The following is a 16,057-nucleotide window of genomic DNA, read 5'->3' on the forward strand; positions in this document are numbered from 1 at the left end:
TGTGCTAGTTTAGCACGGTGAGGCCCACTCATTTACTCAACTCACTGCTACCAAATTTGCACATGCACATGTGAGGTGAACATATAAGCAAAACTTAACGATAATGACTGAGTTGTGGTCCTACTGTGTCAAATCCGGTAGAAAAGGATAAGAATAATAGGTGAGTCCACAATGACCGATAGAGAAAACAACTTGGATTAAACTAATTTAATCACTTACATTACTCGGCCCAAGAATGATAAGCCCAGGCCCATTCAAAACCCTAGAAGTGGAAAACCCTAGTCATTTCGCTTATATATGTAGAAACTTCAGCTGCGAGAGAGAGACTGAGAGAGAAGGCAAAGATGTCGAAGCGAGGGCGCGGTGGATCGGCCGGAAACAAGTTCCGGATGTCGCTGGGTCTCCCGGTGGCGGCGACGGTGAACTGCGCTGACAACACCGGTGCGAAGAATCTCTACATCATTTCCGTGAAGGGGATCAAGGGTCGTCTGAACCGTCTCCCTTCTGCTTGCGTCGGAGACATGGTGATGGCCACCGTCAAGAAGGGAAAGCCCGATCTGAGGAAGAAGGTGTTGCCTGCTGTCATCGTTCGCCAGCGCAAGCCTTGGCGCCGAAAGGACGGGGTTTTCATGTACTTTGAAGGTTCTGCTTCTTATTCACTTTTCTATTTCGTTTTGTGTTAGGGTTTGTTTTTCTTGTTTTGAAATTGTTGCTTCTATGATTTATTGTTGATCGACCTCTGTTGTGGTTGGTGATTCACACTTGGAAGCATAAAACTGTAATTTATTGCCAGTTTTAAACAGCATGATGTGTATCTCTTTGCATTGTGCTACCTGTCTGCTGGTAAATTCCTTTCTAATTGATTGTCAAATAGTGGTTCTGTTTCTGAAAAGCTCTATTCAGCAATTGTTTACTGATTGGATGTTTCATTGTTCAATTTATTGATATTTAGCTCAAAAATTATGATTGATTTGATCGCTGTAGGATGCTTTTAGCCAAGTTTCTTAGCTTAATGATTTATGGCCTGATAATTTTTGCTATAGTTTGTATGGAGCTTGTTGCTTTTCTTCAAGATAATGTGTTTATGTCAGTGAATACTTTCTCAACCTGTGATTTTGGTATCTGCAGATAATGCTGGGGTCATTGTCAATCCCAAGGGAGAAATGAAAGGTATGTTTTGTTGATTTATCTTCTATTTGAATTGTAGTAAATGTCGAAGCATAGGCTACAATCATTTGCTTATGTTTATGAAGTTATTCTATTGTCATTTAGGTTTTGAACTATTTTTTATTGCTGCTTTTGGTTGTGGGCTAAATTTGGTTGCATGTTTGTTATGGTAGGTTCCGCTATCACTGGTCCAATTGGTAAGGAGTGTGCTGATCTATGGCCAAGGATTGCAAGTGCAGCCAATGCTATTGTATGAGTAGGAACTCTAGCTTAATAAGCTTATGTTTCAGCTTGAGGACTTATATTCTGTGTTAAGTTTTGTTTTGAAAGACTTAATTCGTGTCGGTTTTTATCTTGACTTGTTAGCAAGATGAATTTTGAAAGATGATCTATTGGCTATTATATGTTCTTCTAACCTTTTACTCCATTTTGTGCGCTTTTATAGTCTCTGCAATTTACAGTTTAAGATAATTTATGTGATAGGCGATCATCTCAATTAGCATTTCTCATAAGCTTATTTGAGGAGCCTGTTGAAATACTGTTAAAAAGAAATTTTCTACAGTATAAGTGTTAATGAACTTATTTGGTGATACTACCGAATTAACTTAGGTGAATGTTCTTAGGCCCAGTTTGGAAGAGCTTATTTGAGCTTATCTGACAGCATAAGCTCTTATGTCAGTGTTTGGGAGGGCTTATGCAAACAGCTTATGGCCTGCCATAAGCTATTTTCAGCTTATTTTCATAAGCTACTCAGGATAGCTTATGAAAAACAGCTTATGCTTATATACAGCTTATTTTTAATTTATTTCAATAAAATTTTAAAAATAGCTTATGAATAAGAGCTTATGTCATAAGCGCATATGACCATAAGTGTTTAATTAAGCTGTTTTTCCAAACGGGGCCTTAGTGGTTTGTTCATGAACTCATTTCTTGATGTTACCCAACTATGTTAAAATGCTTTTGCAAGATTATAGGTTTTTTCTTACAAGTTTGCAATCTCTTATACTGATTGACCTAAATGAGATTAAGTTTAGATTTAGGCCTTCCTAAAAGAAAATTCAAGGAATTTCAATTGGTTGACTTACTTTGTACTTGTAATCTATCTAATTTTTAGAATTTGTTTTTTTTAAAGAATTTATATGCTTATGATACACACTGAGAATGATATTTTTAACATATTTCTCAACATTACCAACTGATGTAGTACTTTAATTATTTAGGGGTTTGCTTAGTTCTAAATTAACAAGTACTTCAGAGGTTGCATCGATATAGTTTCATTGAAGGAAATTGTTTTCTATTCAAAGGTTGCATAAAAAGAGAATTAAGTTTCACAATACTGCATAACAAAATAGAAAGGAGAAAAGTCTTGGGTTTGGAACTTTTCAGGAGAATCAGTTGGCACATGAGCCTTGGGTTTATCAGAGGTAACAAGAGGTATCTTTTTAGGTATCAATTAGTTAGTTGAGAACTGAGAGATTTCTCTCAGTAAGGAGCCTTTGCTCTGAGCACAACTTTGTTTGCTACTGAGTTTTTTGATAAGTAATAAACTCTAATCACCTTGTTTTTGTGCTTTATTTGCAATTATTTTGCTATCGTAAGATCGAGCTTTTTATTAAACTGGTCTAACCTGCTAGATACATGGGACGAACTGTCTGATGCAATAAGGAGGAGAACCTATCAGATGTCAGCCAAGGAAGATGGAAACGAAAAATGTCGTGTTAGAGGCCAAGGTAGCCAACCTTTGATCCGCTCTCATGTCATCGCAGATGAAAACCGATGCAAACCAAGAAAAGCTAATGCAAATGCTGACAAAGAGTTTGGAGATAAAAAAAAAATCGAATTGAGACAAAGGGATGAATGGAAGCATGGGTCCTAAGGGAAGTAAATCCTCTTCCTCTTTAGGATTAACAACTAATAGAAAACAATGATACATCGATAGTCTATTATAAAGGGCCACAAAACCATTGCAAAGTATCACTGTTAACGACATCATATGGTTATTCTTTTAAAATTTCAAAGATGCGTTACTTTTCATCCTTGGTAATTTGGCAGCAAGTGCCTTTATTTTGCGGGATGAATGGCTGTGAAATTATCTATGACTAAATTTGTCGGTATGTCATAAATACTGGTAAGTTACCGGCGGTTTGAGCCACCTGTAACTTGGCGGCCTCTTAAAATTCTCGCCGTTCATGACCGATGCCAAAATATGTTGGTAATTAGGGATATTTTTGAATTACGGACAACCTGAGTCCTTTGGTAATTTGGCGGTAATCACACAACATTCTCATAAATGAGATTGTTAATGTACTAACGACCGAGACCGTTAGTAAGTTATAAATACATGCATTTTTAAAATACTCATGACCTGAGCGTTAGATGAAGATTGCATTCTGATTAATGTGTATTCCTCGTGTTTGCTGGCTGAGAAAAGAAGGTTGTGGAGTGATTTGCGGCAGATAAAGTCAAATAGCACTGTGAGGCTGTGGTGTATCGCTGGTGACTTCAATGCTGTCAGGAATGTGGGTGTTCAGGGGAATGGTAGTGGAGGGTCTTTGGAGATGGAGGAATTCAATAGTTTTATTGACAATATGGAGTTGGAGGAAATTCCTTTGGCCGGAAGGAAATTCACATGGTTCAGGCCAAATGGACTTTCTAGAAGTAGACTTGACAAATTCTTAGTATCTCAGGATTGGTGGAATGCTTGGCCTCATAGTGTGCAGGTGGTCCTCAAAAGAGACGTATCTGATCACTGTCCGGTGCTGTTGAAAAGTATTAATGCAGATTGGGGTCCCAAGCCATTCAAAAGTAGGAATTGTTGGTTTCAGATCCCGGGGTTTTGTTGAGAGTGTGAAAAATATGTGGGCTGATATTTCTGTGCAGGGTTGGGGTGCATATGTGATGAAGGAGAAGTTGAAGATTCTAAAAGGAAAGCTTAGAAGGTGGGACAAGGAGAACATAGAGAATCTTCAGAATAGATGTAAGGAGCTTGTCAGGCAGATTAATGTGCTGGACTGCATTGAGGAGATCCGTAATTTATCATTTGAAGAGGTTCAGCAGAAGCGTGATTTAACTGCAGAATTCTGGAGGTGTGCTATGATGAATGAATCCATGCTTTCACAACAGTCACGGGAAAGATGGGTTAAAGAAGGAGATGAGAATACAAAGTACTTTCACGGGATAGTGAATCGGAAAAGGAGAGCCAACTCAATCAAAAGGCTCTTAATCGATGATAATTGGGTGGAGGAACCAAGTGTGATCAAAGAGACAGTGAAGAATTACTTTGAGGGCAGATATAAAGATAATTCATGGGATGGCATAAGGCTAGACGACGTTCAGTTTAATAGCATCTCAGATGAAGACAACAGATGGCTTACAACAGAGTTTGAATTGGAAGAAATAAAGACAGCGGTATGGGAATGCGAAGGAGATAAAAGCCCGGGCCCATACGGGTTTAACTTTCGCTTTATCAAGTCATTTTGGGATCTGCTGAAGGATGATTTGAGGAGAATGGTGGCAGATTTTCATCGGAATGGCGTCTGGCCGAGAGGAGGGAATGCGACTTTTATTTCCCTAATTCCTAAGGTGGAAAATCCATTAGAACTTGGCGAATACAGACCCATATCCCTTGTGGGATGTTTCTATAAAATAATTTCTAAGTTGCTGTCCAATAGACTTCGCACAGTGCTAGGAAAAGTGATTGATGGAAGACAGTCGGCATTTTTAGGTGGCAGATTTATTTTGGACAGCGTTGTGGTTGCCAATGAAGTGGTTGAGGATGCTAAAAGAAGGAAGAAGGAGTGTGTTATATTTAAAGTTGATTTTGAAAAAGCTTACGACTCGGTATGCTGGAAATTTATGTTTTATATGTTGGGCCGATTAGGCTTTTGTCGGAGATGGATAAAATGGATAGAGGGGTGTGTTCAGTCGGCAACAGTTTCAGTCCTTGTTAACGACAATCCCACTGATGAATTCATAATGGAAAGGGGGCTAAGGCAAGGAGACCCATTAGCACCGTTTTTATTTTTAGTTGTGGCTGAAGGACTCTCCGGTTTGATGAGGCAGGCCTTGCAATTGAACTTGTTTAAAGGCTATGGGGTTAGGAATGAGGAAGTTGAGGTTTCACTACTCCAATATGCGGATGACACTTTATTTGTGGGGGTGGCGTCTAACCAGAATATTATGGTGATGAAAAGCATGTTACAGTGTTTTGAACTAATGTCTGGGCTAAAAGTAAATTTTAGTAAGAGCAAATTGGTTGGAATAAATGTGGGGGATAGAGAGCTTTGGAACTTTTCTGCTGTGTTGAATTGTAAAAAAATTAGCGTTCCTTTCTCTTACTTGGGGTTACCGGTTGGTGCTAATCCGAAGAAGAGGTCCACTTGGGACCTTATCATTTCCAAGCTCAAAAAGAAGTTGTCGGTATGGAAATATAAGTCTCTTTCGTTTGTTGGTAGAATCTGTTTAATAAAGAGTGTTCTCTCCTCCGTTCCATTATATTTCTTATCTTTCCTCAAAGCACCGAAATCAGTGTTGAATCAGTGTAGGGAGATTCAACGAAGTTTCCTTTGGGGAGGGTGTGAAGGTGAGAGGAAAATTGCATGGGTCAAGTGGAGTGCGGTGTGAAAACCAATGGAGGATGGAGGCTTAGGGATAAGAGACTTGGAAACATTTAATAATGCGCTTTTAGCAAAATGGAGGTGGAGGATCTTGAGTGATCAGAACAGCATTTGGTGCAGAGTTTTGAATGCGAAATATGGTGTACATGGTAACCGGTCTGAATGGGTGGTTGAGGGGGGTTCGAGCTGGTGGAGGGATGTGTGGAGAACTAGTGGAGGAGAGGGTGGGTGGTTTGAAGTAGGGCTGTCCACCGGTCGGGTTCGGTCGGTTTCGGGCCCAAAAAGCTCCACCGACCGAACCCGCATGTCACAAAACTTGGCCCATAACCGACCGTGACATCTTTCGGTTTGGGTCGGTTTCGGGTTTCTCGGGTAATGGGCGGGTCGGGCGGGTTGGGTCAGTTTCGCAGAGATCAAGTAGATGAAAAATTTCAATTTGAGTAATTTCAGATCAGATCCAGATTCCAGAGATACTACCAAGTATCAACTTACCAAGAAGTCAAGAATGTTTTCCATTGCTTTTCTCATGCGAAAGAGCATGTTCACTTCATCCTTGCGATTTCACATCAGAATCGATTGATGAAGATGAACAGGCTATTTCGGATCAGAGAAGCATGGAGCCACGGAGGATGAACCGATTTCAGAGGCTTAGGGTTTGAGTCTTTGAGATGCGTGAGACTGTGAGGGAAGAAGGCAAGAAGCTCATGCAGATGCTGTTGCACTATGGAGTGTGGTGGTGGAGTGGCTAGACCGCTAGGGTTTGAGATGTGTGAGGGTGCAGAGGATGGCGGCGCAGAGGATAAGGAGAAGGGTGGTGGCGGCTAGGGTTTGGAGTTTGGAGAGAAGAAGAAGGGGAGAAGGGTGGTGGTGGCGGGTTTGAGAGGTAGGGTTTCTGGGTTTGAGAGAAGAAGAAGAAGAGGAGAAGGGTGGTGGCGGCGGCGGGTTTGAGAGAAGAAGAAGAAGAGGAGAAGGGTGGTGGTGGCGACTGGCGACGGCGGCGGGTTTGAGAATTGAGAGAAGAAGAAGAAGAGGAAGAAGTGAAGAGAAAGAGAGAGGAGCCGGATTATTAGGTTTAGTTTGGGTTGGGTTTGGGCCGGGTGAATTTTTTTTTTTATAGGTTTAGTTTGGGTTGGGTTTGGGCCGGGTGAAAATTTTTTTTTTTATATTGGGTTCGGTCGGACCAGGCTCCAAACCGTAACCGACCGAACCAACCCAAATGGAGCCGGTTTTTCTCCATTACTCAACCCGCCACCCGACCCGACCGAACCGAGAAGGCCTTTTTTGGTAGCGGGCCGGTCGGTTTCGGTCGGGCCCAAAAAAGTTGGACAGGCCTAGTTTGAAGAGCATACCAAAAGGAAGGTTGGAGATGAGAGTGATACACTGTTTTGGCACGATAACTGGATAGAGGGTGAGGGTCTGCTAAGGCAAAGATTTAAGCGTCTTTTTGATATCTCTACCCAAAGACATTCTTCGGTTGCCAACATGGGTGAATGGAGGAATGGAGTGTGGGATTGGAAGTTGGGCTGGAGGAGGGGTTTGTTTGTGTGGGAGGAACAACTAATGTGTTCTCTTTTGCAGGTTATTCAAGCTCACTCTTTACGGTTAGAGGCTAAAGATGGATGGGTGTGGAATGCTGATCCTGGCGGGATTTTCTCTGTTAATTCAGCATATAAAATTCAACAGTGCATGGACCATGAGGGAAATAAAGACGTGTTCAGAATTCTCTGGAAAATTAGAGTCCCATCTAATGTTACTGCTTTTGTATGGAGGTGTTTACTAGGTAGAATTCAGACTCGGGATAACTTGCAGAAGAGGGGAATCATCAATCAGGGGCAGAGCACAAGCTGCGTTTGGTGCTTGGACATGGAGGAACCTATCTCTCACCTTTTGTTTACCTGCCATTGCTCCTGGAGAATTTGGTCAAGGTGTTATGAGTGGCTGGGTATTCAAACTGTTATGCCACAGGAGATCTCTCAGCACTTCGAACAACATTGTGGTGGTGGGAAGATGGAACTGAGGCTGGCCAGGATGGTGGTCTGGTGTGCGTGTGTATGGTCGATTTGGCTAGCAAGAAATGAGGTAATCTTTAAGTCTGCTGTTTTTGACGAGGAAAAGGTGCTGGACACAATTAAATTCAGAGCATGGAATTGGCATATATGCAAATCAAAAAGCTTCCTTTATTCACTGTATGAGTGGTATTCTAATCCTACCATCTGTATTGAAGGGTTTACATGTTAACTAGGCTTGTTAAGAGGAATTCATTCGTTGGGACCTTGAAGAACTAAGGAAAAGATGTCCAAGTGGCTACTGGGTCACGCTTGCAGCACTTTAATTGGAGTACCTGGAGGTTATATTTTGTCAAATGGATGGATTGTTTGTTGGTTAATTCATGTGGGGTTGGGTGGAGCTAGCTCCTTTGTTCTGTAATTTTTTCTTGTCTGTAATTTTGTTTTTTCTCTTCTTCTCTTATATGTATATGGGTTATAGCACCCCTTGTGCTATCTTATATATCAACCAAACATATGACATCACACAATTCACATGACGACCGAGATCCTTCTTAAGGGGCCCTTCATCTGTCTTCGTCTTTAAAGAAGAAAAGTACTTGCAAAAGGAACCAAGGTGTTGTTATTGGTGGTACACCACCACCACCACCACCACTCCACCCATCATCTTTTGCTGCCACATTTCCATTCCATCATCACCTCATGTGGATGTCGATGTTGATGATGGAACGGAGAGCATTGATAGTGAAGAGTTTCATAGAGAAATATTTGAGGATGAATCTTCTCGTTTACAGAGGCTTAATGCTACCTTTGATTGTCGAGGCAAACTAATTATTCCCCCAAACTAGGGTTGTCCATCGGCCGGTTACAATTGGTTTTGGGCCGCCGATGTTGGTTTCAAACAGTTGAAACCACCCAAAATCCAGATCTGCCACCGTCTCTTCATGGTCTATGGATTGTTCGAGTTCGGCTTTTTCGGGTGGCGGGTTTTCCTGGCGGATTCACGCGGATGTTGATCCAGAAAACAATCACAAATAAGAAAGAAAGAGAAAAGGAAATAAACATATCCATGGAGGTCGTGAGGGTTCTACCACATTCTTCCCCAAATCCCTAGATCCATAAACATTCTTCATCTTCATCACATCTTCTTGCATGTCATCTTCATCACCATCCTCTATTGCTCATAACGGCATTGGCATTTTCATCACCATCTTCCGTGGAAGCGCCGCCGGAGAGCTCGTAGATCGAGCGCCTTGGAAGAGGCGCTGGAGAGGTTTGTTGCATAACTCCAAATCCTGTCGTCGTTGTGGAGAAGGAGGAGTTGCATAACTCCATATCCTGCGTCGCATTTTTTGTTGCTATTAGAGGAAAAAAAGAGAAGTGATGGCTCGATCTTGGAGATGAGAGTGGTGGTGGTGGTGATGGTGACGACTAGGGTTTTCAAGGTGGGAAGGTGAGAGTGGCGACTGATTGGGTTCAAGGGTGGGGTGTTTGTTTAAAAGGGTTAGGGTTGGGTGATGTGGGCCGGTGGGGTGTGTTTAAAAATTAAAAGGATCAGGTTGGTTTTTTTTTTTTAACATTCCTCCCTCTTTCAGACTAATTCTTCTCCTAGGCGGTTTGCATCATTCATTTTTTTTTTAATATCTACTTTGCTCGTTTCGGTCGGGCTGAAGCCCAAACCGACACCAACCGTGAATAACCAACAGAAACCAGTGTTGACCACCCGCTGGACTTGTGGGCCGAACCGACTGAAATAGTAAAAAAAGGCCGACTTGGCCGGGTCATGGTCGGGCTCGGGCTTGATGGACACCCATACTCCAAACTACAAGTAAAATATCAATTTGACTTAATTAATATAGGCTTAATACATCAGAAGACCCCTAGAATTGTAAAGGGAATCAAATTCAGGGCCTGGAAAATTTTGCATCAAATTGAGTCCCTAGGAATTTTTTTTTTTAATTCAATTAAGGACAAAGTGTGTCTGATGCTGAAGTGGCTTCAATTTTAGCCTACTCAGCTTTTCCACGTGGCATTTTAAATTTTTTTAAATTGAAAAAATTCTAAAACCTAATCTTTTAAATCCAACTCATATATTAAAGCATAAATAAAAAATAAAAAAACTTAATAAAAACCTAAATCTAAATAAAAAAAACCTAATCTAATAAAATACCCTCTCCTCATATAAAAAAACCTAACCTAACAAAATCTAATATAAAAAAAACCTAATCATCTTCTGGAACCTTCCTCCTCCACTTTCTCCTAATCAAAATTCAATTGAACCCGAAACCCCTCGTGTCCCTTTCCCCTACCTTGTAATGCTACCCAGATTGAAGCTCTGAGAGAGGAAGAAGATTCTGGGATGGAGGCTTTGAAACAGAGAAACGCAACAACGCATCATTCGGATACAAACCCTCAAAAAGGCAACGACATCTCCTGGACCTTCCAAGCCACCCCAATCTTCCTAGCCCAGAAGGGTTTCGCTTGCTTCGCCCTCGACCTTCAAGGCCACGACCACTCCGGCGGCCTCAAAGCCTTCGTCCCCGACGTTGACCTCGCCGTTGACGATTGCCTCTCCTTCTTCACCTCCATCAAAAACCTCCCTCGCTTCAACGACTTGCCCTGCTTCCTCTACGGCGAGTCAATGGCTAGCGCGATTTGCCTCCTCATCCACTTCGCTTACCCGAAAGGGTTCCAAGGTGCGATATTGGTGGCACCCATGTGTAGAATCTCCGATAAGGTTAGACCCAGATGGCCGATTCCTCATATCCTCACTTTCCTTGCGAGATTGTTCCCTACTCTCCCTATTGTTCCCACCCCATATCTTCTGTACAAGTCTGTGAAGGTGGATCACAAGAAGGTGATTGCTGCGATGAACTTGTTGAGGTATAGGAGAAAACCCAAGTTGGGGACTGTGGTGGAGCTGCTGAGAATCACTGATGTGTTGAGCAAGAAGCTCTGTTCTTATTAGGGTTCAATTTGGGGATGAAGATTTGTAATTGGGTTCAATTTGGGGATGAAAGGGTTTAATTAAGGATTGGTTATAATTAGATTATTAGGTTAGTTTATTATTTAGATTATTAGATTGTTTAGTTAGGATTATTAGATTAGGTTTTTTTTTTAAGTTTTAAAATAACATTCTGATTAAATAATTGAGTTGGAATTAAATTTTTTTAATTTTTTAATTAAAAAAAATTATAAAAGTCACGTGTAATTGATGACTAGGATAAAATTGAGATCTGACACACTATGTCCTTAATTGAATTAAAAGAAAAATTCATAGGGACCCAATTTGATGCAAAAAAATTTCAGGCCCTGAATTTAATTCTCTTTATAATTACAGGGGTCTTCTGATGTATTAAGCAATTAATATATATTGATTCATGTGAGTGATTTTAATTTTTAATTAACTTATAACGAAATCCTGTTAAATTTGAGAAGTGCAAACAAAACACTGAAATCAACCTTCCCCTTTATCAATGCTAACTGGCTGGCTTCTGGCCTAACAAACATCTACTTGCTGCTTTAGGTGCCACGGGCCCTGGAGCTGTCTATGTTCATTCCTCCAGTCCTAGTGTACAACTGCAACTTACTCAAGTGGAGACATGATTTAAGCGCACTGATTACCAGAAAAGCCCATTATGTTGCATATACACTTCATCGATCATGTCTCATTCTTCTTTTATTTTCTTTTACCTTAAAAAAGAAGATAAAATATTTTGCACATATGAAGATTTATAAGAAAAGCTTGATTAGTATGTAGTACGAGTACTTGTTTCTCTGTTTGTAAACGTGATCTCACCTTAAAGCACAAATGAAAAAGCAAAATTTCTTAACGTTGAGTTCAACAACAAAGGATCCTTAAATACACACTGAATTGAATAGGATGCAATGCAATTTTTTAATTTTATCAATTCCATTAATTTCACATCAACTTCCTGGACTTGGTGTCTTTATTTTTCTTCTTCAAGTGACAAAGGTTTATAAAAAATGGTTTAATTTGTAGCCCTGTCCATCAATGTCCTAGGGTAAGCTGTCAATCCGATTCCATTATTCCACCCATGTTTCTGACAAAATCCACTAACTTTGTACCTATCATTAGGTCATACCTATCATTAGGTCATAACAACCATAATTATCTTCTATAACTATCCTTTGGAACAATTACGACTGGTAGGAAAATTGTACAAGTGAAATTTTATGGTTTTTGGAATATTGATGTAAGCTATATTAATTTTTTGTCATTGTTGATCTTCCAAAATTACTTAAATGGCAGGAAATTGGACAGCAAGACATGTGGAGTACGGTTATACATTACGGTGGTGTTCACTGTTAACTAATTTACAAAAATTTAGTTGGATCCAGCTCTAGTCACCATCACGGGTCAGAGCATGCATTTGAGATAAAAAATTGCTTCTAAATTTACTTAGATTGTCCAACAACACAACCCTTATATTAGCAGTGAAATTTGAAGTTTTCTGAGAAGACTATGTCGTTACCAAGACTTAGATGTGTTCACCATTAACGACTCTAATTATAAATTATTTGCAATTTTTCCTTCGCTACCTTTCGGTGAGTGTGAGCATGTCTCCTAAAATGTTACTTTGGAGTTTATTCAGGGCTTTATTTTATATCAAGTGTGGTCATACTTTTCTAATATAAAGCTAGTGAATTCTAATCTGGTTACGTATGAATTGCGTGTGCCCTTTAGTACACTCCAACGTAGAAGCATCCCAGAAAGTCATACCAAATTTTTGAGTAAAACACAAGCAAATCAAAATGATACACAAACAACTATACAAGGTTGTCTTCAAAAAGGTGCTTGATCACACACCTTTGATGTTACATCACTAGGGGACAATCTTCAATCCTTTCACACCAATCTGGGGCCATTATAACTGTGCAATTAAAGGTAGCAAACTAAAGTTTGATTAACTAACTGTTCATGATAACGTTTTCCACCCACCACAGATCATGTACAAAATGGCATCATGAAATATTGAATGTTTGATTGTGTTGGTGGTCACTTGGTGAAAACTCACCTTTCATGTTATAATACAGATCTCAAGTGAAAAATCAAGTAGTGAAGAATGAAAATTTCAAGACTATTGTGTAGCTTTCAAAGGAATCAGTTGATGAAGTTTCAGAGGCAAACAAGAGTTACCACTTCAGTGACACTTGGTAATGTTCAAAGAAGGGTGTCAATTGGGAGTTGCCCTTTGTCATGTGTCCTCAGACAAGTGTTTTGTAAGTTGAAGAATCGTTGGAAGCAGGCTCTAGGATGGAAAAGGTGCAGTACTCCCAAGTTTAGCTATGATCTCCAGAGCTATTGTCTCAACTTTGATGATGGATCTTCAAAGGACCATATACCGCATCGTGTATGTTGATGAACTTTCTCTTTTCTAAATTGATCTATGGTTTCCTGTTATTCTATAGGCATATGTTAAAAATGTTCTGCAAGTTTCATAATTGTAAATTGAATTCAGATATTTGTCATCCAATTATCTTTCCTTTGATTTTCAACCTCATTCAGTTTCTGGCATTGTGATAGTGGTGTTACTGTTTTCAGTTGCTTATATAAAAGTCCTCATTAGCTGTATCCATAGTTAATTCTCAATTGCAGATGTCTATCTAAGTAACATATATAGGCTTTGCATGTGTTTCTATTGGATTCACAAGTTATGGAAAGAAGAATTATTAAAGTTTCTTAATGGATAAATATGCTTCTCTAAATCACCTAAGCAAATATGGAATAAAGTTACTCTAACTTAGGTAACTCAGTAATATTTTGACATGTGTTTTAAAAAAATCTAGCTTACAACACATATCAAAATATTACTGAATCTCCTAATCACAACCAAAACACTAACAAAACATCAGTTTCTTCCGATCCAAGCCCAAACGTTTTTTTTTTCTTTCTCTAAACCAACTACAAGCCTTGAGGACATGGCTTATTTGGAAGAAAATTTTATTGTACCATCAGCTAATATTATTAGGCCCAAAAGGAAAATCAACAAACCCAAGTGAATGGATAACCATGTCTAATAATTTCATTTCTATATTTGTTTATTTTATTTCATCCTTAAATTTTTTAAGTATTAGGATGATACTATGGCTCTCTGTAAGGGTTCTGTCCTAACAATGAATTGTAAGTTGAAATGAAATTATCAAAAAATTGAGCATTGCTCATCGTTTTTTATATTTTTTCGAGCTTTCATTTTGCTTCGTGCTTGACAACATATTATCTTATCTTATAAGCTAAGTAAACGTTGACAAAGATAGATTAAACTTAATCGAAATGAAAAACTTATAAAATAAACTTCAAACCTTGAGGACATGGCTTATTTGAAGGAAAATTTTATTGATGGGCTACCATAAGCTAATATTATTATGCCCAAAAGGAAAATCAACAAACCCAAGTGAATTGATAACCATGTTTAATTATTTCATTTTTATGTTTGTTTATTTTATTTCATCATTGAATTTTTAAAGTATTAGGATGACACTATTTATATGGCTCTTTTTAGTTTAAAGGTCATGTCCTAACAATGAATTGTAAGCTGAAATGGTGAAGAAATTATCAGAAAATTGAGCATTGCTCACCATTTTTTAATATTTTTACCGAGCTTTCATTTTGGTTCGTGCTTGACAGCATATTATCTTATAAAAAGAAACAATTTCAGTTGATTGGCTGCGCAAGGGAAAAAACTCACTCTGCTAGGGTTTTTTCGCTTTTGCCATGGGAGACCATAATTATGGTCGAAACGAAGTGCACATGGAGGACTCTGAGACCACGACTGAGACGGCTGCGGAGGACGTGCTGCCTGCAAGAAAACCCACGTTCAAGGATAAAGTTATGGGGGTCAAGCCTGTAACTATTTTGGAGGATGTTGATCTTCTAGAGACAGGGATCATGGAGATGAATATGGTTGAGGGGAATCACCTCTTCCCTTCATTTGAGATAGATGATAACGCGTACAAAACTATTTGTTCGCCATGGGAGGATTGCTTGGTGATCAAGCTTTTGGGGAAACAAATTGGTTACAGGCTACTGTGTGAACGTCTGAAGCCATTATGGAAACTGTCAGGAGCTTTTGAAGTCATTGAATTCCATAATGGGTACTTCTTTGTGAAGTTTGATACTCAGGAGGACAAAGTGAAGGTGTTGACAGGTGCACCGTGGATGATCTTTGATCATTATTTGTCCGTGAAACCATGGACCTCAGATTTTGTTGCAGCGGATTCACGCATCAACACGACTGCAGTTTGGATACGCATCCCAGGCCTGGGACTTCAACTTTATCACAGGAGAATCTTGATGACGATTGCCAAGGGAGTGGGTAAACCGCTCAAGGTGGACATGAACACAGTCAACATGAGCAAGGGGAGGTTTGCTCGTGTGTGCGTGGAGATAGACTTGGATCAGCCTGTTGTAGGCATGTTGCGTCTACGGGGGACTTGGTACAAAATAGAGTATGAGGGACTCCATCTATTATGTGGGGGTTCTGGCTGGTATAGTCACTTGACCAGGAATTGTGTTGCACCCCCGATGCAGAAACTAGTACCAACAGCGGTTGTGGGGACTCCTGTTGAGGTGAACCAAGACCATGTGACGGCGCCGGCGGCTGAACCAGTGGTGGAACGGCAGGAAGGCAATCCTAACTCTAACCCTATCCAACCAGCGAATGGGAATCAGGGAAAGAATCTTGCCAATGACACGTGCCTTGAGGTGGCACATGGTGAGTGGTTGAAAGTTGAACGAAAGAAAAATCAGGCAAAAAAGAAGTCGCAGGTTAAGGAGGGAATCTCTCCAACTCAGGAAAAAGGAAACAAATGCAAGATATTGGGAAATAAGAATGACAGCAATAAAAGCGCTGGTAATTCCTTTTCCAAAGATCCGGCAACTAAGACTCAGGAATTTTCCTATTCTACTGAGAGTGCGCATTACCGCAAACGTTCCCGAAATAATAAGTCAGGGTCGATGGACTCAAGTCAACCAGCGAGAGCTGGGAGTGGCACAAAACCGCTGACACAGGGGGGCCCTAGCCATCATCAGTAGGTAGTGGTCCAACAAGATTCACCACCAGAGAATGATGTGGCGGAGGAGTATTTGGCCCGCATTGGGGCCACGAAGAGCTCGGTTGGTCGGTCGATAGACTCAAGTCAACCAGCGAGAGCTAGGAGTGGCACAAAACCGCTGACACAGGGGGGCCGTAGCCATCATCCGCAGGTAGTGGTCCAACAAGATTCATCACCAGAGAGTGATGTGGC

At 40.2% G+C, this 16,057-nt stretch overlaps 3 protein-coding genes and 1 non-coding gene across 4 annotated transcripts; all 4 read left to right on the forward strand.

The window, feature by feature from the left end:
- The first annotated feature begins 295 nt into the window (after window positions 1-295).
- Window positions 296-1,594, forward strand: LOC130718026 (60S ribosomal protein L23). The gene is made up of 3 exons (XM_057568461.1): window positions 296-642; window positions 1,129-1,170; window positions 1,341-1,594. Exons 1-3 carry the CDS (start codon window positions 345-347, stop codon window positions 1,421-1,423), a joined length of 423 nt encoding a protein of 140 aa, XP_057424444.1. The 5' UTR covers window positions 296-344; the 3' UTR covers window positions 1,424-1,594.
- LOC130721696 (small nucleolar RNA snoR137) lies at window positions 709-851 on the forward strand. The gene has a single exon (XR_009013618.1). It is a non-coding gene; the product is annotated as a small nucleolar RNA snoR137 (small nucleolar RNA).
- Window positions 1,595-9,598: 8,004 nt separating the features above from the next.
- LOC130719537 (caffeoylshikimate esterase-like) lies at window positions 9,599-10,757 on the forward strand. The gene has a single exon (XM_057570158.1). It carries the CDS (start codon window positions 10,149-10,151, stop codon window positions 10,755-10,757), a length of 609 nt encoding a protein of 202 aa, XP_057426141.1. The 5' UTR covers window positions 9,599-10,148.
- Window positions 10,758-14,525: 3,768 nt separating this feature from the next.
- On the forward strand, window positions 14,526-15,845 carry LOC130719538 (uncharacterized). The gene has a single exon (XM_057570159.1). The coding sequence runs from the start codon at window positions 14,526-14,528 to the stop codon at window positions 15,843-15,845; it is 1,320 nt and encodes a 439-aa protein (XP_057426142.1).
- The last annotated feature ends 212 nt before the right edge of the window (window positions 15,846-16,057 follow it).

The sequence above is a fragment of the Lotus japonicus genome, chromosome 5, assembly GCF_012489685.1.
Source record: "Lotus japonicus ecotype B-129 chromosome 5, LjGifu_v1.2".
Taxonomy (NCBI): domain Eukaryota; kingdom Viridiplantae; phylum Streptophyta; class Magnoliopsida; order Fabales; family Fabaceae; genus Lotus; species Lotus japonicus.

Excerpts from the sequence above, each read along its gene's own strand:
- LOC130718026 (XM_057568461.1), top strand. The coding sequence starts at position 345 with ATGTCGAAGCGAGGGCGCGGTGGATCGGCCGGAAACAAGTTCCGGATG. Across the intron at positions 643-1,128 it reads GGTTTTCATGTACTTTGAAG|ATAATGCTGGGGTCATTGTC; the intron begins GTTCTGCTTCTT and ends TGGTATCTGCAG. Across the intron at positions 1,171-1,340 it reads TCCCAAGGGAGAAATGAAAG|GTTCCGCTATCACTGGTCCA; the intron begins GTATGTTTTGTT and ends TTGTTATGGTAG.
- LOC130719538 (XM_057570159.1), top strand. The coding sequence starts at position 14,526 with ATGGGAGACCATAATTATGGTCGAAACGAAGTGCACATGGAGGACTCT.
- LOC130719537 (XM_057570158.1), top strand. The coding sequence starts at position 10,149 with ATGGAGGCTTTGAAACAGAGAAACGCAACAACGCATCATTCGGATACA.